This window comes from Macrotis lagotis, chromosome 1 (assembly GCF_037893015.1).
Source record: "Macrotis lagotis isolate mMagLag1 chromosome 1, bilby.v1.9.chrom.fasta, whole genome shotgun sequence".
Taxonomy (NCBI): Eukaryota; Metazoa; Chordata; class Mammalia; order Peramelemorphia; family Peramelidae; genus Macrotis; species Macrotis lagotis.
The window spans coordinates 273,480,201-273,503,116 of record NC_133658.1 but is presented as its reverse complement, the minus strand read 5'-3'; the positions used below and the strand labels follow the sequence as shown (position 1 = coordinate 273,503,116).

At 36.5% G+C, this 22,916-nt stretch overlaps 1 protein-coding gene and 1 pseudogene across 1 annotated transcript; both read right to left on the bottom strand.

The window, feature by feature from the left end:
• Positions 1–34: 34 nt before the first annotated feature.
• On the bottom strand, positions 35–20,033 carry LOC141505006 (collagen alpha-1(XX) chain-like). Its single transcript, XM_074210464.1, has 7 exons — positions 19,903–20,033; positions 18,066–18,153; positions 5,684–5,794; positions 4,361–4,504; positions 3,361–3,519; positions 1,183–1,362; positions 35–253 (listed from the first exon to the last, which is right to left on the bottom strand). Exons 2-7 carry the CDS (start codon positions 18,139–18,141, stop codon positions 99–101), a joined length of 825 nt encoding a protein of 274 aa, XP_074066565.1. The 5' UTR covers positions 18,142–18,153; positions 19,903–20,033; the 3' UTR covers positions 35–98.
• Positions 12,819–13,400, bottom strand: LOC141516244 (large ribosomal subunit protein mL54 pseudogene; annotated as a pseudogene).
• Positions 20,034–22,916: the final 2,883 nt, after the last annotated feature.

The window sequence follows — 22,916 nt, the reverse complement described above, 5'->3', positions numbered from 1 at the left end:
GGAGTGCCAAGATTTGCAGATGATAAAAGCCTAGGTTAAGGAATGTTTAGGAAAGGATATTTAAAAGAATTCAAGGAAGAAGGGGAATGAAATAGCCCTTATTGAGAATGATAAAGAAATATTGCTAAGGTACCTGTGAAAGTGTTACCACCCTTGTAACGGAGATTTCGCACAGCTTCTAGAAGTTCTTCCTTGGTGCTGAATGAATTCAGGTCCCATTCAGTCCGAGGATCTCCACTGTATTGAGACAAACCTGAGAGAAGGTGAAGGGAGCCATAGCTGTGGCAATCGGGCTGCATAATGAAAGGGGGATGTGCTTCTAAACAGAATTGCTTCCCTTTGGTACTACTTTATTCCTTAAATAGTTTCTCCTGCCATTGTACATATTTGGTTATATCCTAATTTTTTTGCTCCTGATATTTCTTGAAGGTGATAAATTCCAATTTCTCCTGAAGTAAACGTACTAAATTCCCTCCCAGATGGAAGATCCTATTACAGTACAATATATTGATGGATTGACCATATCTCCAATTTGTAATCCATTTTTTTCTGGAAATTTTCCACTTCCCTAAATTCAGAGCTGGACCCTTGTCAAAAGAATATTCCTATAGAGGATTTTTAACCTTTTATATCATAAATCCCCTTGGCATTCTGTGGTTCCCTTCAAAGAAAAATGTTTTTAAATGTATAAAATATATTTAATTTTAAAAGGAAATCAATCATATTGAAATAGTTAAAAATATTTTAGGGGAAAAACTAGTTCACATATAACAGGTTAAGAATACCAGATATTTTGTTTGCAGCTTGGATGTTCCATGAGGAGGAATATAAAGTCTTCAGCATTTGCCATGTGATTGATTGACCAGTCTAATGCAAAAAATGCAACCTCTGCTTCTTCTTGCTAATGAAGAAATTGAAGGAGTTCCCCCAGGGAAAGCTAAAAGGGAAGGGTGCTACTGATTGAAGTTTCCATATTTGATGTCACTCTAAAGCATTAAGTTGTTGTCTCTACTTATCAGTTCTAGCCACTGGAGTCTCCATTATATTTTTTAATTTCAAAATCTGGAAGAATCAAGCTTTTCTAGAATGAACCCCCAACTTCTAGTTATGACTTTTGAAGAATTACAACATCTATCAACAAGGACATGTGAAGGTCCAAGAGGAGAACAACCTTTTACTTACCAATTTGGACTTTATCCTGAGCAATGTGAAAAGGAATGATGATGTTGGCCAGGAATTCTCTGATGAGCCTGAAGTTACTTCGGCCAATACTCCAGGACCCATCCACTAGGAAAACTATATCCACAGGAATAGAGGTATTACAGTGGAACTGGGGACCTTGGATGATGGAGGCAGAGACAGCTAAGAAGAAGCAGAGAGATCAAACAATTCTTTATCTAGAGTTGAAAGAAATTTTATGGTTTACCTACTCCAGCCTCTTGATTTTACTGGTGACAAAACCAAGGAGTTGAAGGATAAGTGATTTGTCCAAGGCCACACAAGGAATGAGTAGCAGAGCTGGGACTCAAACTCACCAAGTCATTTGGATTCAAATCTAGTTGGTTTTCCATTATGCCCATGTAGCCTGTGAGAGTGAGCTTGAGTAGAGTCTGCTCAGAACCATGGACAGCTCCTAATGTTCTGTAGGCTGGTTTTCTATGCCTCTTTTAACTTTTCCTGTGCAGGTTACCCTTTCAAGAATCTCAGACTGCTTATGTTAGAAGGGTCCTGAACTGATTAGAGTAGTCGCCTCCACAAAAGGCTTATACTTTATCCAACTACTTTCTATCCTGATATATAGCAAAAATACATATCTTTCATCTTGAAGAACTGCAGATCTCCTGGAGAAAAATATAGTCCCAGATCTTAGGAAACTTCTCATTTCATGAGATGTATGCATGCATTCATATGTGTTGTGTATGTATATGCATTAATTATGTATACTGTTGTGCATAGTTGTTTCATTTTATCTGCTCCATCAGACTAAGTTCCTTGAGAACAGTTATTTTAACTTTTTTTGCATCCCTAAAATTTAGAACAGTGCTTGCCAGTTATTTTACAATAAATACTAGTTAACTATCAGAAATATATAGATATATCTATGAAACATGTTATTCTGTTTGTTATTCAGTATGTTATGCAGTATGTATATATATACACATACAACGCAATGAGTTTATAGTTTGTGTGAACATGTATGTCTTTATGTTTGTGTTGTGTATGCATACATTTGCATGTGCATAGCTCTAATAGCATTCTGTGTGTGTCTGTGTGTTTCTCTCTCCCCTGCCCTTCCTCCCTCCATCCCTCTCCCTCTCCCTTCTTTTCTCTCCCTCTCCCATCTGACATTAGGTAGTTCTTTAATATTATGGGAGAAGTGCAACCCCACCCAACAAATCCAAGTAGTGATTTAGGACCAGGACATTAAGAAATATCAAGTATCTTTTCTCTACTTTCTTCCTTACTATTTCCATTTTACATCATCCAACCACTTTCTGTCCTGATTTATAGTAAAATATTGCTCTTTATCCTTGGGGAGCTGGTGGTTTGCTCAAGAAAATATAGGCCTGGACCTCTAAGAGGATGAGTCCCAATTTCTCTGCCCTGGAGTTCTTAGATGTGTTTTATAAACTTTGTCATCATGGGAACAATTTCCCATATGTCAACTGGAATAGGAACTGGCTTTGAAGAATGTTTCCTTTGGGAGACTTCAATAGCTTCCTCTTTGACTTTTTCTGCTTCACATGGGATAGCAATAGAAAAGGGAAGATCCATAATTCAGTAGTGTGCTTCAGAGAATCTGAGGACTAGCAAGTGGGATTAAGAATTGGGACTGGGGTTTGGGACCTTCTGGGTCTTATATATGACTTGCTAATACTTTTATTCTACCACCACTCTCTCCCTTCTCTGAATTCCTACAGTTAAGTAGCATATAATTGGTATTTGTTTTGAGTGTAAACCAATTCAAAACCATTCATGATCCATGAATGTAGGGAACATGTATTTCCATCTTTTTAACCTTCAACTTCCCTAACATGTGAACAGTCACATAGAAATGTTCAATAAATTGATTGAATTATATAATCTATATAATGCATTACATAAATGTAAACTAATGATGATAACAATGGAAATAGCAACAATGACAATTGCAAAATATTGATGATGGTGATAATAATGATGATGGTATCATAGCACAGATGACTTGCAATTTAGGTGTGGACTGGATTCAGTCAATGAAATTATAGTTAAGCAATGTTGAGATCCAAGAAATAACTAGGCAACCTCCAAACTGAGTGACTTCATATTCCTCTTTTGTAAATCAATATCTCCAAACTCTCTCACTGGTTCTATACCTACCTAATGTGGGAGAAACGCCACTCCAAGTTGATGAAGTTGCTTCAATTTCAGGAAGCTGCTCAAATTCATGATTTCCCAGTGAAGAGGGGATGGACTCCAAGTTTTCCCCTGATGGTTTCCGGTTATTCCTGCCCATGGAGATGCTCTTCAAATCTTCAACTAGAATTAAAATGAAACATTATCCAGGGCCAAATGCCAATGACAGGAATATAAGGAAAACTTCTGTCATATTCATTGTTTCTTCTTAGACAATGTCTTTTCTGGGAAGGATGCTTATTGTTATTCTCATCTTACTGATGAGGAATCTGAAGCTTACAGGGATGGAATTACTCACCCAATGTCACACACCTCTCCCAAGAGGTAGAGAATTAAGGAAAACTGTGGATGCTGATTTCTTCTACCCAAATTTACTTCATGACTTTGGTTTTGAGCCAATTACCTAATTTCTCTGCTCCTCAGTTTTCTCATCCATAGAATGGTGATAATAGTATCAATTATTGTTAGAAGCAATAAGTCTATTGTATGGGATTCTGCCACCTTTCCCCAATACTCACTTCATCCTTCTGCTTCCCCTCTCATGAGGGCCTACTTATGACAAATATACTCAAGAGTCCTAAGAAAACCTCCCCTAGGAAAAGAAGGTTTTAATGGGTACTACAAGACTTTAGAGGTAGAAGAGACCTTAGAGATCATCTAGTCTTAGTCCATCATTAATGAGATGAGGCTCACAGAAAGGAAATAATATCTAAAGTCACACAGCAATCCACAGGTCCAGAGCTAGACCTAGAAGTGAGGTCTATAAATTTTCAGTTCAAGGTTCTTTTCCATTAGATCCTTTTACATGCCAACTTTCATAGTATAGACTGTCTCACTAGATTCATTCTGGTTTTTGATCCATTGCCAGAGTTTTTTGGTGTATATCTAATTTTTGAGGCTGAATTAGTTAAGAGAAAGTCTCAGAGGAGAACCTTAGCAGTATTACCCAGCAGGAACAACTTACTCACAAATCTCCTCCTGGCCAGCAGAGTGTCACGAGAGCCACTGAGTGCAAATATTTGGAGTGTGTATTCCTTGGTGGGGCTCAGTCCAACCACAGTGACTTTAGGTGTCTTAGTAGTCAGCATTACTTCCTGTTCTGAGTCCCCTTAGGGAGAAAGAATAATTATGGTTAAAAAGCTTTATCTTGGTAGGGGGTGGGAACACATCACTCAATTATCTGAGGGTGGGTGTTCACACTTAAAGAACATTCAGGTCTTTAATTTTCCTGATTTACTTCATTTCCCTCCTTCCAAATAGGACCAGAGAGAAAGAACAAACACTCAGAGGTCTTCCCTATCTCTGAACATACTTCTGAATGGTTAGGTGAGGAATGTAGAGAAGTTATCACATACATTGTAGGCTTTGGATTAGGTGTGAATTGCCCAAACACTTACTGTCATGTATCCTATGCTCTAGCCAAATCAGACTGTTTTCCATTCTCTGAACATAACCCTGCTTTTCTGACTTTGTCTCTTATTCATACTGTTCCCAAGTCTTAAATGTCTTCTTCCAACAGCTTTATCTATTTAAACCCTACCCATAATTCAAGTGTGTAGATGCCTCATCCTCTATGAAGTCCTTTTTGATACCCCTTTCCTGAAGGGAGAATTCATGCACTAGATCTGAACTAGACTAGATGACTTCTGAGGTCTTTTCCAGCACTGAGATTATAGATTCTTCTGAAGCCTTGTTTGATAGATATTTATTAAGCATTTACTATCTGCAAATGTTATTAAACATCTTTGTCATATCATATCTAGAATGTGACTTCTATCATATTTGAAACTATGAGATACTTGAGGACAAAAACTGCCTTAGGCAGGGGCAGCTGGGTGGCACAATGGATAGAGAACCAACCCTGGAGTCAAGAGGACCTGAGTTCAAATCAGCTTCATATATTTATAATTACCAATTGTGTGACCTTAAGCAAGTCACTTAACCACATTGCCTTGCAAAAACCAAATTAAAAAAAAAAGACTGCCTTAGCCATCTTTGTATCTACCTCAGCACCAAGCCCAGGGTTTTGCTAAAACAACTGAAAACAAATTTGTTAAATAAAAATGAAGGAATGAATTGAATCCAAATACTTGAGTAAAAAACAAATGCCACTTGAAAAATTAGGTCCCAATTTCTCAGCCTTGAGGATAATAGATATTTGCACAATAGATTCCCACATCCAAGAAGGGCATAGAGGAAGACCTATGTGTATCTCAGCCTAACCCATTCCCTTGCCTAGCCTTATATCCCCATATAAATTCTCCCTATCCCACTATGCCTTTAGTACCTGCCATGGGCTTTACTTGAACTTTATAGCCATTGGTATTTCCTTCTGATTCCTTCCACTTCATCTGGAGCCGGTCTTCAGACAACACAGTCAGCCTCAGTCGACTGGTCCCTGTATGAGAAGTTAGACTCCCTGAGCTCATGGAGAAAAGATGAGGATTTGTATTCAAGTATACCAAACTGAGAAACTTCTAAATCTTAAGGAGGTGGTGCAGGAATACAGAAGCAATGACCAAATTATTCTATATTTTTAATATAGTTCCTTATGTAAAAACTTCTATTTTTTTTAATGAAAACAAAGTTCAAATCAAAATCAACAAGACTGAAACTGACTTTGACAATGAAAGTAATGTAGCAATTATGTTATAATCTCCTTCTTGACAGGGAATGTATTTTGCCTTTCTTTATTTCTCTATAGCACCTGGCACAGTGACTGGCACATGAAGGTGCTTAATAAATAGTTACTAATTGACTGAATGTCAGTTACTATGGTTTAAGTAGATGAGGTCAAATCTGAAATAGGTATGAGATTTGAGATCTCAAGAAAGTCACCATCAGCTACCATCATTTGAGCAGTTCATGGCACAGATAAATTATACTGTTCTGGTGCTTGCTACATATGAAAATAAAATGAAGAAATTTCAAATTAAATAATCTTTTTGTAGAGGTTAAAAGTAGTTTAATACTTGTTAAATTTCCTAATGTCATTCATTTTGTTTGATAAGCACAATGTAAACCAATTTTCCCTCCAATTCTGAAATGCAATGAAATTAAAATTGTAATTACTTAAGAAGTTATAGCTAATAGGAATTTTCAACAAATTTAAATTTTATAGTCTTAGATTTTCTTGTTTTTAATTCTTTTAATATGAAATATATCTTTTAAGGATTGATGAGTATATAATTGGTTCAAAAAGAAAATCCTATGGAGTATCTGAGACTAATAAAAACAAAGACTAGAGGGGTAGCTAGGTGGCACAGTGGATAGAGCACAGCCCTAGAATCAGGAGTACCTGAGTTCAAATCTGGCCTCAGACACTTAATAAATACCTAGCTATGTGGCCTTGGGCAAGCCACTTAACCCCATTGCCTTGCAAAAACCTAAAAAAAAAAAAAAAAAAAACAAAGACTAAAGTTTAAATAATGAAAATACAGAAAAATGTAAAAAGCCTCAAATCCAGAAAAATATTACTCATTATATTTATCATTTTACCCCAGCCCTATAATTGTCACCTATCTTACCATTGCAATACCTTTGTACAGTTGGATCTCTGGAGACCTAGGTGACTTATTCTCTTCAATTTAAGTTTCCACTAGGACCTCATCCACTACCCTTACTAGTGAATAAACTCACATGGTCCATCCCAACTAATCCCAGACATGCTTCACATTTCACCAAAAACATATTCTGTGTCATAACTTACCCCAGCTTCTGGCCATTGCTGCTAGAACTGGTAAATTAATCAACTCCCTTTTGACTCTGCTCACCATCCCTGTGAATTCTCCTATACAAACACCTGTCTCTAGTCATCATACCCCTGTTTGTGTTGTCTCTTATTTTAGGTTCCCTAATAGAATCTACAATCCTAGATAGTAGAGATGATGACACTTTTATATTTCTATCCCCTGGTCTTGATATAGTCCTTTGCACAGTGCAGGCACTTAATAAATTATTTTTCATTATTTTTATTCATTCTTTCATTGACATTCACATTTAATGCTATTGCTCAAGTAGAGAGATTGCTGTGTTTGTGTTGTATAAATATTTCAGCTGCAGAAAGCATGTAATCTAATCATTGAAAGTCTCTTGACAGTGTACATGCAGGGGGCGGCTAGGTGGTGCAGTGGATAAAGCACCAGCCCTGGAGTCAGGAGTACCTGGGTTCAAATCTAGTCTCAGACACTTAATAATTACCTAGCTGTGTGGCCTTGGGCAAGCCACTTAACCCCATTTGCCTTGCAAAAAAAAACTAAAAAAAGTGTACATGCAGAATATATTGGCAAGATAAGATAAATTTTTTTCTAAAAGAAAATTTCAAGCTTTTAATAACAAAAAACAAAATTTAAACTATCTGTAGCATCAAAAGGATTTCTTGCATCTTATAAAATTGTTTACAGTATCACTAAATCTGAAAAGCCTGAATTGGTAAGAGAAATGTTAACACTACATAAAATTATTGATATATTAGGGAAGATGCTTGGTCAATCATTTTCAAAGCAGCTTTGAATAACTATTCAAACACTGATAATAGGGTAAGTAAGAGAATTATTCATATGTAACTGAACAATTGACAGACCCAAATCTTCCTATTTTGTATTATAAATTGATAAAAAAAAAAAAAGCAGATTTAAAGATATTCTTTTTTCAATTCATTAACCTTAAGAACGACTTTGCGCTAGACACTGTGCTAAATACTGGGGAAACAAATAAGAAAAAGAAATATATACCTGACATCAAAAAGCTTACAGCCTATTGGGGAAGGCAATATAGAAAAGGAAGCAGAAAAATAGGATATGGGGAGGATGAAGGGATATATAGCAAGTTCCATGGAGTTGAAATCCAGGAAGAGAAGCAGATGCAAAATGGAATGAGCTGAAACTTATTTCTTCCATTTAAAAAGAAAGACTCTGGAAGGAGCTTGGTATTCTACCCTCTAGTTAGATGGGAGAGGAAGTTGAGGGAGATGGTGTTCAGGCTTGAGTGAGCAGTGTGATGATGACATTAGAAGTCTTTAGCCCACTGACAGAGTGCTGTCTGGGGGGGGGGGGGTTGGGGGAGGGAAGCAGGATTGGGGGAAAATTGTAAAACTCAAATAATATCTTTAATAAAAAATAAATTTAAAAAAAAGAAAAAAGAGAAGGAGCACATCTAACACTTTAGCTCCTCTCTGACCGTTCAGGGATACTTATTTAATCTTAAAGGACTTACAAGAAAGGGAAGGAGTTTTAGAAAAGGGATCCTTGGACCACTCAAAGTGCTTTTTATGTTTTCTTATCATACTTATTCCATCTCCTAAACAGAATTTATCTTTCCCTCTACACCAGTTCTGAACTTAGGAGTCTATCATGGATAGATTTCAAGAGATCTGTGAACTTGGATGGCAAAAAAAAAAAATTACATTTTTGTTTTCACTTACCTTTGGTTTTCTTTGTAATTCTATGTGTATTATGCATTAAAAAATTTTTTCTGAGGGAAAAAAAGTCTTTAGCCTATCCTGGAAAAAGCATCTTGTTTCTTGGAATTGAAATTAGGCAGAGCAGCAGGGACAAAGTGGAATGTATAATCATTTGATTACACATGTATATGCTATGTTGTTGAGTTGATGCTAATAGCAATTAGTCACTTTCCAAACTGATTGACAACAATGTCATATCAAGGGAAAATTCTAACACAATCAATGGAATTTTTAATGAAATTTTAATGAAAATTATATAACGTGTGAGGATTGTATTAGACTCAATATTGAGGGAGCTCATTAATTATCAGGACAAACACAAATCTATAAGTATTCCTTTAAAAATTGATACTTTATGAAATTTGGACATATTGAATGTTTCACAGATACTGGTACATCTTAAGAAATATGATTTAAGAGCTACTTTTTTTGAGAAGGACCGAAGATTTCACTGGTGCATAAAGCTTCCAATGATGAAACTCCTATTAGTAATGAATATGAACATTTCCTCTGAAATTTATTGTTTTACAGAGTTTATTGGGAAAATGAGAGGTCAAGTGACTTATCCAAGACCATACAACCAATATGTGTAAAGGCAGGACTTGAACCCATGACTGATGTCTGCTTTTTATCTACTATGAAACAAGATAGCTTTCTCAAGTTACAGTACTTTGAAGCATGTTTAATCAAAAGGGGAAGTTATGCTTTATAATAATAATAATAATAATTAAGGTGAAGCAAACTAATTTTTGGACAGAAATTTCCTTCTCAAACTGCATATTTAGTAAATATTTTTGAATAATTCTAAATAAATAGAAATTCATGATCTGAAAGAAAGATCATGATCAGAAAGATAGTGATTGCATTTACAAATGCATCTAAAAATTAATCATTTTGTTTTCCAATGTTAAAAATCTCTGATTGTCAAATGAAATAAAAGCAAATAAAGATCTGATTTTTAATCACTTAGCCTGCCAACAGAAAAAGTTTTTATTGTATGTTCAACACATATTTCTAAATATTATATGTAAGGAATTAGTTTACCAAGAATGATTTTGATACATTCAGTCTTGTTACACCTGAATAAGAATTGTTAATAGACTTTTCTTGTGATAGTTGAAATAAGCTTTTGAATCAGAAAAAGTTATGTTTGTACTGTGAGTGAATATAGGGCTCTTAGGTTTGTTAAATTAAATGACATATGTACACTATTTGCAATAGTTTATTAATATTAAATGAGTTTTTCCTATTCTGGGTATTATAAAGACAAATAATGTTCTAGATAAGTGGATGAAAAAGAAGTAACAATATCATTAATGACACTATGGTTTTAGAAACTTTGGACTGAAAAACAATCACATCCATCACAATATTATGATTATGGGTTTTTATTAGAAATATGAGCATTAATAAATTATCAATAAATAAAACTGCATATATATCTATATTGTTATTTATTATGTTAAAGATTTGTTAGTTATAATATATATAATTACAAATAAAATTATAAATAAATAAAATAAAAATTCCTAATTTTATTTAAATAAAATATCTAAGAAAATTATTTGAAAAAAATTTTTGAAGAGATAGGGAATAATAATTTTTGTAGGAGTTAAAAAAACAAGTGATGTTATGCAGTGCTTAAAAACCATAACTCTGGAGTAGCTAGTTTAATAGATAGAGCATCCACCCTGGAGTCAGGAGGACTCGAATTCAAATACAGCCTCAGACACTTAATAATTACCTAGTGTGTGACCTTGAGCAAGTCACTTAACCTTATTGTCTTACAAAATTAAAAACAAAACCATACCTCTTAAGGGGGAAATAGTTCTTCCCTCAAAATCTCTATGGATGTGTTTGTGTGTCTGTGTGTGTGTGTGTGAAGCATGAGAGTGAGTGGGAGGATAGGATGGGAGCAGGATAGATGCTCAAACCTTATTATCACAGAAGACTGACATACCAAAAATGATCTGCAAAGCAACATATAAATCTAAAACTTCATCTATGTTGAAAATGGTTCTTGTATGTGAGAAATGAAATGGGAAACCTGGGTATGGATATCCTAAGGGGAACCACTTTCAAGTAAATTTTCCCCCAAGGAAACTGGTTCAGGCCAGCTGCAAAAAGAAGACTCTATGCCTGGAAGAGCATGAGAAATTACTTACGACAGAAAGAGCTGAGGCAGCAGCTGGCAGCTTGTCCCCATCTGAGGGCCCTAGGGCAGGACACAGATGTGGATTTCCTAGCCCAGGCATACAGACACAACCCAGGGGCAAGAAACTGCTGATGGAGACATTGAGGTGCAATAGAAGTGGTGTAGTGAGAAGAGTACTAACTTTATACTTAAGAGGTCTGGTTTTGAATCCCATCTCTGATACTTATTTCCTAGGGGACCTATTTTGGACCTCAATTTCTTCATCTGCAAAATGAAAAGGTTAGGCTAGATGATCTTTAAGAACTCTTACAGCTCTAAAACTTCCAGTCTTTTTAATGACCAATCAAGCTTCCCCTCAGATTATTTTTTTTTTGGCAAGGCAATGTGGTTAAGTGACTTACCCAAGGTTGAACAACTAGGTAATTATTAAGTGTCTGAGGTCATATTTGAACTCAGGTTCTCCTGACTCTAGTGCCAATGCTGTATCCACTGCACTACCTAGTTGCCCCTGGGTTCACTTTTAGGGCAGACACAGTGCCCTAACTCATAGGAGGTACTAACAAAAAAACAAGTTTGTTGAACTGAATTAGATTCTATTAAGACTAACCTAGAACTCTCCATTACTTCTGTGTTAATGAGGAAAAAAGAAAAAATTATAAGAATAGCAAATAGACCTACCTTAAAGTCTTATTGGCCCTGACTATGTCGGAGGTAATGAAGCAGCAGGATAGAATACGGATTTGCCTCTAATTCTCTCTGATTTATAGATTGTAAAATTTCACATGCCTATACTTCTCCACTCTTACATTCTAACATAAAATATTGGCTTAAGGGCAGCCACCACCACCACCACCACCCCACCTCACCTTCATCCATTCCTCTGATCAATCAAGCAATAAGCATTTATTAAGCATCTATTATATACCACACTCTTCCAAGTGCTAGGGTTGGAGCAATCTGTAACATCAATCAGCTCACATTCTATTAGGGGAGAAAATATGCACATAAATAAGCTTACACAGAATAAAGTTTACCCAAATAATCCCCAGGAAATTTGAAAAGGGAAGACAATTAGTCATTAGGAGGATCAGAAAAAGATTCATGTAGAAGGGTTTAGTTCTGAAGGAAGTCAAGGACAGATCTCATGGATATAGCACTGGCTTGAAAGTGTTAAGAGTGGGTAACATTGCACAAGTTTCATAACTTCTCTGGACCTCAGCTTCCTCCTGTGGAGGAACAGAGACTTGGTATTCTCTTAAATTCCTCTCAGATCTAAATCCCTTTATTCTATTCCTATATTATCCTCACCACTGTGCCTTTGCTCAAATTGTTCCTATATCTGGATTACCTTTTCTCTTCTCCTGGATTTATTCAATTTCCACTCATCCTTCAAAGCCCAACTCATTCCCAGCTCTGCTTCTCAGTACTTATAGCCCTTCTCTTATTCCTATAGTATTTTTAGTCTACACTGTGTGATGTGAACATTTAGTTATAAACCTCAGCATTTTGATGAATCTATTGAACTAACAGTGTTGGCATTCACTCCAAGGATGCATATTGTCTTCCCACATGCTTCTTTTCTCTCTTCTATGAATCTCCATGGAGTTTTTTTTTTCATTCTACTCCCAAAGAATCTCCTGGGAGGGTTTTATTCAACTGCCTTTGGGCTCAGCTCCTCTCAGACAGCCTCACAGCACAGGGGTTATCTCAGAAGGGAAGATGAGAGGTGGACATGAAGAATCATGGTCCAAGAATAGAAGGCAAAGAGCTATCTCTTCCATTTCTTGCTTCCCACCCCCCCCCCAGAAAAATATAGGTTTTGGAAGAAAACCCTTTTGTCTGTAGCCTCCTCCCTTCTCCCCTGCTGCCCAAAGTTTTGTCCTGGGGAGAGACCTAGGTTAGTGAGGGCCAGTGAGAGAGTCCCTAGGGGAAGTCCTATCATAGCATGTCTGGGAACAGGGACACCAAAGTCCTAGTTGTCCTCTGTCACAATTTCTTGTTCTTTTTCAACTTGTTGTTCCTCCAGATGTTCTGTTTCCGTAGGAGCCACCAGTACTCCCGGCTTTCAGGGTCCAGCTCCTCCAGTGTCTTGGGTGGCCCCAGGTTCATCTCAAAAAGCCAATCTGGATACTCTGAGTCTGGCTTCAGGGACACATCCTGGCCCTCTTTGTAGATGTTCACCCCCATGGCATGTGTAGTAAGCAGGACGGGGTCCTTGCATACATCTGGGTCCTTCAGAGCCTCTGCGGGTAAAGCTTTACCTCTGCCTCCTTTTATGACCAGCTTCTTAGCGTACCCCCGAAAAGCGAAGCCCCAGGGGGCGGCGGGACCCCGCGGCGAGGATATCCACAAGCTCCGGGGGAGCCTGAAGGCAAACCGCGCGGCCATAGCACCCTCAGGTCGCCCGCACTTCCATAGAGTTTTAATCTATAAGATGGATGTCTTTCAATATTCCATAGTTACTACTATGACCAACATAACAAAATAAAAAATAACCACTTAATAAGCTAGCCAAAATTGTTTTCTAATTCTATCTAAATATCATTTCCTCTCTTAGATTTTGAATTCCTTGAAGAAAAGGATGTTGCTCCTTTTAAATCACCCTTAGGTCAACCATGGAATTTAGCACATATTATAATCTCAATGAATAGTTACTTATTATAATTGGCTTCCTGACTATAATGGAAATAATATAGGATTTGAAATCAGCTTCCAGAAATCAGGGTTTGAATCTTTTCTGTATCACTAACTACCTTGGGATTTCAAGGCCTTAGTCCCCTCATTAGTCAAATTAGGTTTTACAAGATGATCTCAAAAGTTACTTTCAACTCTAAATTCTACAATCTCTTGGACTTCTATTACCTCGAGTGTGGGAAAGATAAGAATGGGATGTTCAGGGAGGAATACTACCTTATAGTTAGAAATTCTTCAGTTAGGGGTAGGTGTGAATTCTTAAAAATCAGATGAGGCAATAGCTAAACATAAAATAGATAATTTTGATCATTTAACATTGAAATGTTAAATGCACAAACATGAGATGGGAAGGATGAGAAGGGAAGCAATTAAGTGGAAAGAAAAAGTTTTGTATCAAAAATCTATGACAAGGTCTAAGATATATAGATAACTGATAGAAATATATAAATCTAAGAGCTATCTCCCAACAGAGGAGTAAAGAGATATGAATTAATAATTTTCAAAATAAGAATTGGAAACAATCAAAATCATTTTTATTGATCATAAGATTAATGCAAATCAAAACAACTCTGAGGTTTTACTTTATACCTGGAAAATTAGCAAAGATGACAAAAGATGGAAATAGTCATTCCATTCTGGAAAGCAATTAGAAGTTATGCAAATAGGGAGACTGAAACATTCTTATCTTTACCCAGAGATTCCACTTCTAGACATATACATTAAAGAAGACAATGACAAAAAAGAAATTCTCTATATAATCCAAAATGAATATAGGAGCACTTTTGGAGTAGTAAAGACAAGAAAACTAGATTGCCATTGAAAATTATAAGCATGAAGAATTAGAAAGGATGGAAAGACATATGAAACTGATGTAAAGTGAAATAAATAATACAAGGGAAATATACACAATGATTTTAACAATGTAAATGAAAAAGAACAATCACAAAATTATCAAAATTTAATATTATAAAATTACAATAAGCAGTCTGAAAGACAAGATATGAGAAAACAATTCTCCTTGCTTCTTTTCGTAGGTGTGTGTGTCTCCAAATGTGGAACATTGCATAGAATGTCAGACTTTTTACGGTGTTTTGTTTTACTGACTTATTTTTCTTCATTTAAAAAATTCTTTATTATAAAGGGTGGTCTTCTCAGGAGAGGAAGAGAAAAAAGGATTCAATGGAAAGTGTAGGTGAAATAAAAACTAAAGGTATCAATAAAAATTTTGAAAAGGAAAATGTTAAAGAAATAACTAACCAGATAAATAATCCACAAATAGTGAATAATTGAGACTATGGATTCAGGGGAACATAAATGGAGTATAGAGTCCAAAAGGAAAGCTATTTCTCCTTGTCTACTCTCCTCATATAGATATGGTTTAGGTCCTCATGACAGGGAAAACAAAGATGATATACATGTATCCTTAGCATGAATTAGGGAAAACTACCCTGTGATTCTTGCCATAGAGAAGAGAAAATAGCATTGCTTAAAGACCCTGATATTTAGTTTCAGAATCTGTCCTCTTGGGGACAGAATCAGTTTTAGACAACTATCCTTGAAAGGAAAAGTTAAGGACATGTCAACATCCTTGCTTTTAGCAGGAACTCCTTGAAGTCTTGTGTTATATGGTTAGCTGTTTGGAAAAACAAGGATGAAATTCATTAGCTCCCTGGACTACCCAGACCTAGGAACAGAGCTTGGCTTCTTCTCACTGCTTTGAAAATAAATATGTAAGGGAGGGTGTTCAAGGGGACAGTTATAAAGGGAAGAGAGGCAGTAGAAAGAGACAATGGAGGGATTCACAGCTGGAAGAATCTAAGAACTCCCTCTCTCTCTTCAGGATATGATCATCTCCCTGGGAGCCCCCAAATTAAAAGGCAAGAATTTCCTCAATCAGAGAATTTGAGGTGGAGACTTTGAAAAGGCCAGTTGTATACTCAGAGCACTTGGGTTTCATCTCTTTAAAAAGCCTTCTGTTCTTTGTCCCATGCCTTCCCCAGAGCCTGGTGACACCATCTAAAAGAGGATCCAATATGACCTTCTGAGCTTAGAGTCAAAGCCTGCCTCTTGTCCAGAAGGTTGAAGAATAAATATGGAATAAGGAACAATTTATTGAACCTCAAATCAGGAAGACTCTATTTGATTCTCCATTTTGCTACTTACAAACTGTGTGAATTTCACCAAAGTATTTAATCTCCAAGTTACTGGGTTTCCCCCCTATAAACTGAAGTTAAAGATCCTTTCTCCATTGCTAGGGGATTACATTATATTTTTGTCAACATTTTCTCACTTAGGGGTTTCTTTGTACTAAAGAAAAGAGAATAATATTAATGTCAAAATTGTGATATGTGAATGAAATAGAATATTATTTTGCCATAAAAATGACAAGCATGATGATTCAAAGAAATTTGGGAAGACTTGTATGAACTGATGTCAAATGAAATGAACAGCGCCAAGAGAACTTGACACAATAATGCAAAGGAAAGTAACTTGGAAAGACTAACCAGAGGCAGCTAGGTGGATAGAGCACCAGCCCTGGAGTCAGGAGTACCTGAGTTCAAATCTGGCCTCAGACACTTAATAATTACCTAGCTATGTGGCCTTGGGCAAGCCATTTAACCCCATTGCCTTGCAAAAAAGAAAAAAGAAAGACTGACCAATTCAGTGATCAATCATGACTTCAGAATCCTGATGATGAATCATGGTTTCCATCTCTTGTTAGATAGATGGTGAACTAGAGGTGCTGAATGAGATATACACTATCAAACATGGTCAGCATATTGATTTGTTTTATTTATATATGTTATGAGAAAGCTTTGATATTGGGGAGAGTGGGTATGAATAGCAGTAGAGATGCAATAAAGAAAGAAAACAGAAGAAAGGGGAAGAGAGAAAAATGGAGAGAGTGAGAGAGGGGAAAGAGAAACATATATAAAATATTTAAAATACACAGACTGAAACAAAAAATCATGGAAGGCATTAAAAAGGGCAATTTGTTAATAAGTGGTTAAATCTCATATATATTCTATTAAAGACAAATTGTATGTCACAGAAATTTTCCATTTCCTATGCAATCCTCTTTCTGTACTTATTTGCATTGAAATGTTCACTGATATTTAAATTCATAACAAAAAACTAAAATCAAATCAAATAAAGATAATATACATCATACAGCTCTTCTAAACTATGTCTCACATAGAGTTAGGTTTATGGCAACTGTTTAATAAATGCAGCTTGCATGGGATTGAATTCTCCTTGAATTCTCCTCCTCCCAGGCAATACTACATTCACCAGCAGTGTTAGCACTGATTTTAATCATCCTTCTTCACTCTCAGCTTAAATTTCCATTTTGAAGCTTGCAGCTGGAAAATCCAATCCTGACTTTTTGATGTTGGATAAAATTAAACTTTACATCAAATTTAACTAGCACTGTTGTGTAGACAGGCTGAAGTCAGCATCCAACCCCAGTGCTGTTCCTAGGCAGACAAACAGAACCCTGGCTTGTGAGTAGGCAGTCAAGTCCAGCTCATAAAGCAAACATTATGCATGAATTCATCCATGCACTACCTACCTCTGGAGACAACAACTTCAGTGAAAACTCAATTCACTCATTCCCATTCCAATTGCATTGAAGGCTGTCCATGAAAATGAGACTTCCCTGGTTATTTGACATTTATCACAGAATCCAATCCTGAACCTGTATCTACTCCACTGGCCCTGAAAATGTATAGTCAACACTGTCTTGGATCAGGGATAAGTACAACTGAGTCTTTTTTGCTAATTCCCTATTGAACTGAATACCAGGGATGATGAGGCAGTGAAAAGAGAATTGAATTTAGAGTCCTAGGTTTGATATACCACTTCTGATAGGTGTGACTTTGGGGCAAGCGATTTCACCCACTCTATTCTATCTCCCTCAGTTTTGCCATCTGTAAATTGAAGGAATTAGTTTAAAATTAGTCTAAGGTCCCTTCCACACCTAATAATCCAGAGGCTTACAATTTACACTTTTATAATCTAAGCTCAGAGAAAAAAGTCATATCTTCTAAAGTAGGGAAAAATAATTTGTCTCATTTGGCTTTGAAAGGCAACACTAAGGCTGATGGGTGGAAATTAAAAGAAGGCAAATTTTGGCTTAATATGAAGAAGAATTTTGTTAACAAAAGCTAATAGTCAGGTATCTAACATAGAGGTTTTAGAATGTACTGAGCTCCCTATACTGGAAGTTTTCAAGGATAGACTATATAACCAGTTGCCTAGTAGAGCACACAAAAGATTCCCAGTGGAAAGGAAAATTAATCTAGGTGATTTCTCAGGTTCCTTCTAGGATGGTTCTGAGTCTATGGTTCTATTGCTTACCAGTTCCTTGTCCATGGATGAGGTCCAACACTGAGGCCCAGACCAACCAGATGTAGATGCATACTTGGGCTGTCATGGCACTCTGGGCCTGGGAAAAGAGCAGGAGATTTCATCTGTACATCTGTTTTGTGTCATAAATCAGCCATAGATCCTACTGCAAGTATGTGAAGCCAACATCTCCTTCAAATGTCATGCCTTGGAGGGACCTTGACCAATAGTCCTTGGTTTAAAAGGAATGAATCAGAAAGCAGTTTGACACTGAAATCTCTTCTCCTGGAGGAAGCATATCCAATTGAGAAGAGAGTTGCTTCAGTCTGCTTCCAACCGCTCTCAAAAGACACCAATGTTTTGGGATACATTTATCTTTCTGGAGGCGACAGTTGTAAAAACTAGACTGTCAGGGTCATCTAGATATCAACTGGTTTCCCTTTCTATCTCTAGACAGGATGAAAAACAATTCATTTTCTTCTTCTCTTCCTCTCACCCTCTAATTACTAGCATTTTTATCTGCCTATCTCCAGGTCAAAACACAGAGAGATAGATACCGAGATAACCAGCTATCAGGATGCAATTTCCCAGAGAGACCATTTTATTTTCTGCCTTTGGGGGAGAATAGTATAAATGGTGAGTTTTCTAATTAGCACTAAGTCCTATTTATGGTCATCTATCTCTTGTTGCTAGAGAGGTTTCAGTGGATAAGGTGAGAATTTTCCATTGATATTCTTATATCTAGGATAAAGAAACTTCAGACATTGCTTGGGAGCAGAGATGTGCAAAGAAAAGCACAAATCCTGAAGTTTTTGAGTGATATATAGTAAGGGAAGAAGATTTGGAAGTTAGAAGCAAACAGGATAATGCACTGAAACATTCAACAAAAGCACTATAGCTTTCAATAGTACCTATTTCAAGTGAGTCAACATCTATAGAGTCCATGCTTATGAATATCCTTGGAATTTCTTCCTCCATTTTTGAAGGGAATTTGAGTTAGTGACTTCTTGATTACATGTGTGAAAGAACCCCACAATGAGTTACTGTTATAACTGTGAGAGAAGGGAACTCAATCCTAAAGGTAACAGTTACTCCATGCCCTAACAATTTAATTATGAGAATTCAGGACCCTCCACAGCTTTATTCAGTTTCCCTGGATTCAATATGCCCAGGGATCTCTTAGGCTAATCTCAGTCGGTTCCCAAAGTCATCACCCTCATTTTATCCCATCCAAATGCCCTCAGACCCTTGATATTTGAAATGCACAGCAGTGTAATATTGAATTGAATGAGTCTTTGCTAATAGGGAGTTATAATCCTCAATGGCAAGCCCCAAGCCTACTCACATGTAGATTCCCATTCCGTTGTGAAGCCCTAAACATTTAGTTTTGTCTTTAAATACACTTTCACATCTATGATATCAATTTACCCTTACTAAGTATCATTTTTCTATTGTACAACTTCAGAAATATTATGACACAAAGATCATATTGAGTTGAAATTAATACCCTGAAGTCCTGGGTTCAATGCTTTTCTTATTTTTTTCAATGGTCTTCAACAAGCAGTCAGACTTGCTAGCTAGCATCAGCTTCCTTTTGGGACATCTTTTCTAAAATTTTACTCCTAAGAGTTCCAAAACTCATAAAATTTAAATTTTATTCCTAACTTGCTAGACATTTTTTGGTCTCTGTGTCAATCTTAGTTGGAATATATATACCCAAAGCTACACACTCTCATTCTGCCCATAACAGCCTCTCAGAAGTTAACCTCCTCCTCCTCTCCTTCTCCCTGCACCTCTTACCCCGAGAAAAGTGCCCTAAAGTACATGGGAATTAGGTTCCATCACAAACCTTCTCCTTCAAAGAAACTTCGTTGCAGACTGGTCCAAAAGGGAAGAAAGGGAAGACGTGTCCATTTACATTCCAGAACTCTGAGAAAGGAGGCAAGTTCCTAGCTGCATAGGATCTTGTCCTAGGGGACGTTATGAAAGTCCAGTGGAGGTTATGATGTCATTGCTGAAGCAGGAAAGTATGCCCATCCCTCTCCCTTCTCATTTTCCCCACCCCTTTTTTTAATTTCCCAGACCTTTCTCTTTCCTTCTCCTCACTTCTCTCCTCACTTCTTTTTCTCTTCATTTTTTCTTCTCCACATCTTTTCTTCTCTCCCTACTTCATTCTTTCTATTTTCCTTCCTCATCCTCTTCTCACCCCTTCTTTTTTTCCTCTTTTCTTCTCTCCCTTTCCCCCCCTCCTCTCTTCCCTAATTCAATCATGTCAAAAGGATAGCAGACTGTTTCTCTGAAAGTCACTAAAATAGAAGTTTTCTAAGATGGAAGTAGAAGCTGAACAATATCCAATTTGAGAATGGAGAAAAAGATTCCAATTGTTTTTCATTTTTTAATATTTTTCCAATTACATGTAAAAACAATTTTGAACATTCATTTTGTTTTTGAGGCACTGAGAGTTGTTCAGTGTCACATTGCCAGTAAATATCTGAAGCCAGATTCCAACTCAGATCCTTCTTATTTCAGGACTGGTACTCCATCCACTGTGCCACCTAGCTGCCTCTGAATATTCTTTTTTTTTTAATTTTCATTCCAAATATTCTCCCTTACTCCCTCTCTTCCCATCTTATTGAGAAAGCAAGCAATTTGATATATATTATACATGTGCAGTGGGTAGCTAGATGGCACAGTGGTTGGAACATCAGGCCTGGAATTAGGAAATTCAAATCTGACCTCAGATACATAGTAAACTGGGCAAGTCACTTAACCCCGTTCATCTCAGTTTCATCTTCTGTAAAATAAACTGAAAAATAACAGCAAAGCACTCCAGTATCTTTGTCAAGAAAACTGAAAATAGAGTCATGAAAAGGCAGACATGATTGAAATGATTGAATATACAATTACAGTCATGCAAATATTTCCATATTAGCCATGTTGTCAAAGAAAACAAAACAAAACAAGAAAAATAAAGTTTAAAAAAAAGGAGTATGTTTTAATCTGCATTCAGATTCTTTCAGTTCTTTTTCTGATGGTAGATAATATTTTTCATCATAAGTCCTTCAGAATTGACTTGGATCATTATATTGCTGGGTTAGGACATTCACAGTTGATCTTTATTCAATATTGTTGCCACTATTTTCCTGGTTCTACTCATTTCACTTTCCACCAGTTCATATAAATCTTTCCAGGTTCTCATGAAAGAATTCTATTAATCATTTCTTATAATACAATAGTATCCCATCACAATCATATACTACAACTTGTTTGGTCAATTGATGGGCATCCCCTAATTTCTAATTCCTTACCACAACAAAAAAAAGAGCTGCTAAATTTTTGTACAAGTAGGTTCATTTATTTACTTTTGTTTGTTTGGTTTTTTATTTCTTTGTGCAATAGCAATTTCAAGAGGTTGGCACTCCAAGTCTTGGAAGCAGAAGTTCTTTATTAATCACATTATTAAACAGGATGGATTCTTCAGAAGCATCTTGCTCTCATGGAGCTCTCAAACTAAGAGAGAGATACAGGTACAAAAAGATAATAAAGACAGTAGAATAAAAACCTCAACCTAAACTCCAAACATTTGTACACAGAAAAAAAAAACTGTAAAATATGTCAAGTTTTTGTCCCTCCTCTTACAGGAGGTCTTTCTTGATATTAAAATTGCATCCCTTTTTCTTGAATTCCTACTATTTGGATTTAGAATTAGGACATCTGAATTCTAACTCAAGCTTTGACACTTCTACCTGAGTTGGGACAATACTTTGGGGCTTCCTATTTCTGAGCTACATGTAAAATGAGAGCGTGAAGCTGGATGACTTCTGAGGTTCCTTAAAATTCTATATCTATGAGCCTTCACCTCTGTTTCACTAACATAGCATGACTTGGATCTCCATTATTTGACTTTCCAGATATGTAAGGATCTTTTCTCAATGAGCACTCATTCATTCAATAAATATTTTTAAATGGTTAAGTGCCAGGCATTTAAGACACAAAACAAAAAAATGAAACAGTCCCACTCTCAAAGAATTTACATTCCATTGGAGGACAACAACATGAAACAGTTTAGGAAATGTAAAATAAGGTGAAAATAGCTTTATGTATTCTTTGTATACGATGTATAAAAATTAGTTTGGGGGCCAGCTAGGTGGCACAGTGGATAGAGCACATCTTAGAGTTCAGAGGACCTGAGTTCAAAGCTGGTCTCAGACACTTAACAATTACCTAGCTGTTTGGCCTTCAGCAAGTCATTTAATCCCATTGCCTTGCAAAAAAATTTAGTTTGGGGAAAGGGTATAAGCAATGAGAGTGGGGAAATCAGTATAGCAAATGAATTCTGAAGGAAACGGGTGACAACCTGAGCAAAGACATGGAGACAGGAATGAAAGTAGTCTATGAATTCCTCTAAGGCAGAAAGTATAACTTCTCCCCTTTGTTTTATCCCTACAGCACTGAGCAAAGTACTGGACATGTGTTTAATTAGTCTTTGTTATCAAAGACCAAAGACACCGCAGTGCTGGGTATGGTGTATTTGACTGTGATTCTTCAAATCAATATAAGCTCAGAAGGTATGATTGGGCATAAGTGGTCTATTAGAACATTTAGAGTGAAAGTAGCTCTGAATTTATGCAGCTCATGTTTCCTTTGTGCTTTTATGATTCTGTTTTGCTCATGGAGTATAGCACCTCCTTTGATGTGGGTACACCATGCTGAGTGGTCCTGTGCCAGCATTTCCCATATTTCCCAGTCAATATTAAAGATATTCAAAGATAACTTGAGAGTGTCCTCTTCTGACCACCATGTGAATGCTTACCTTGTGTTGAGATCTTTGTCTTTTGGATAATTATGCATTTGGTATTCAAA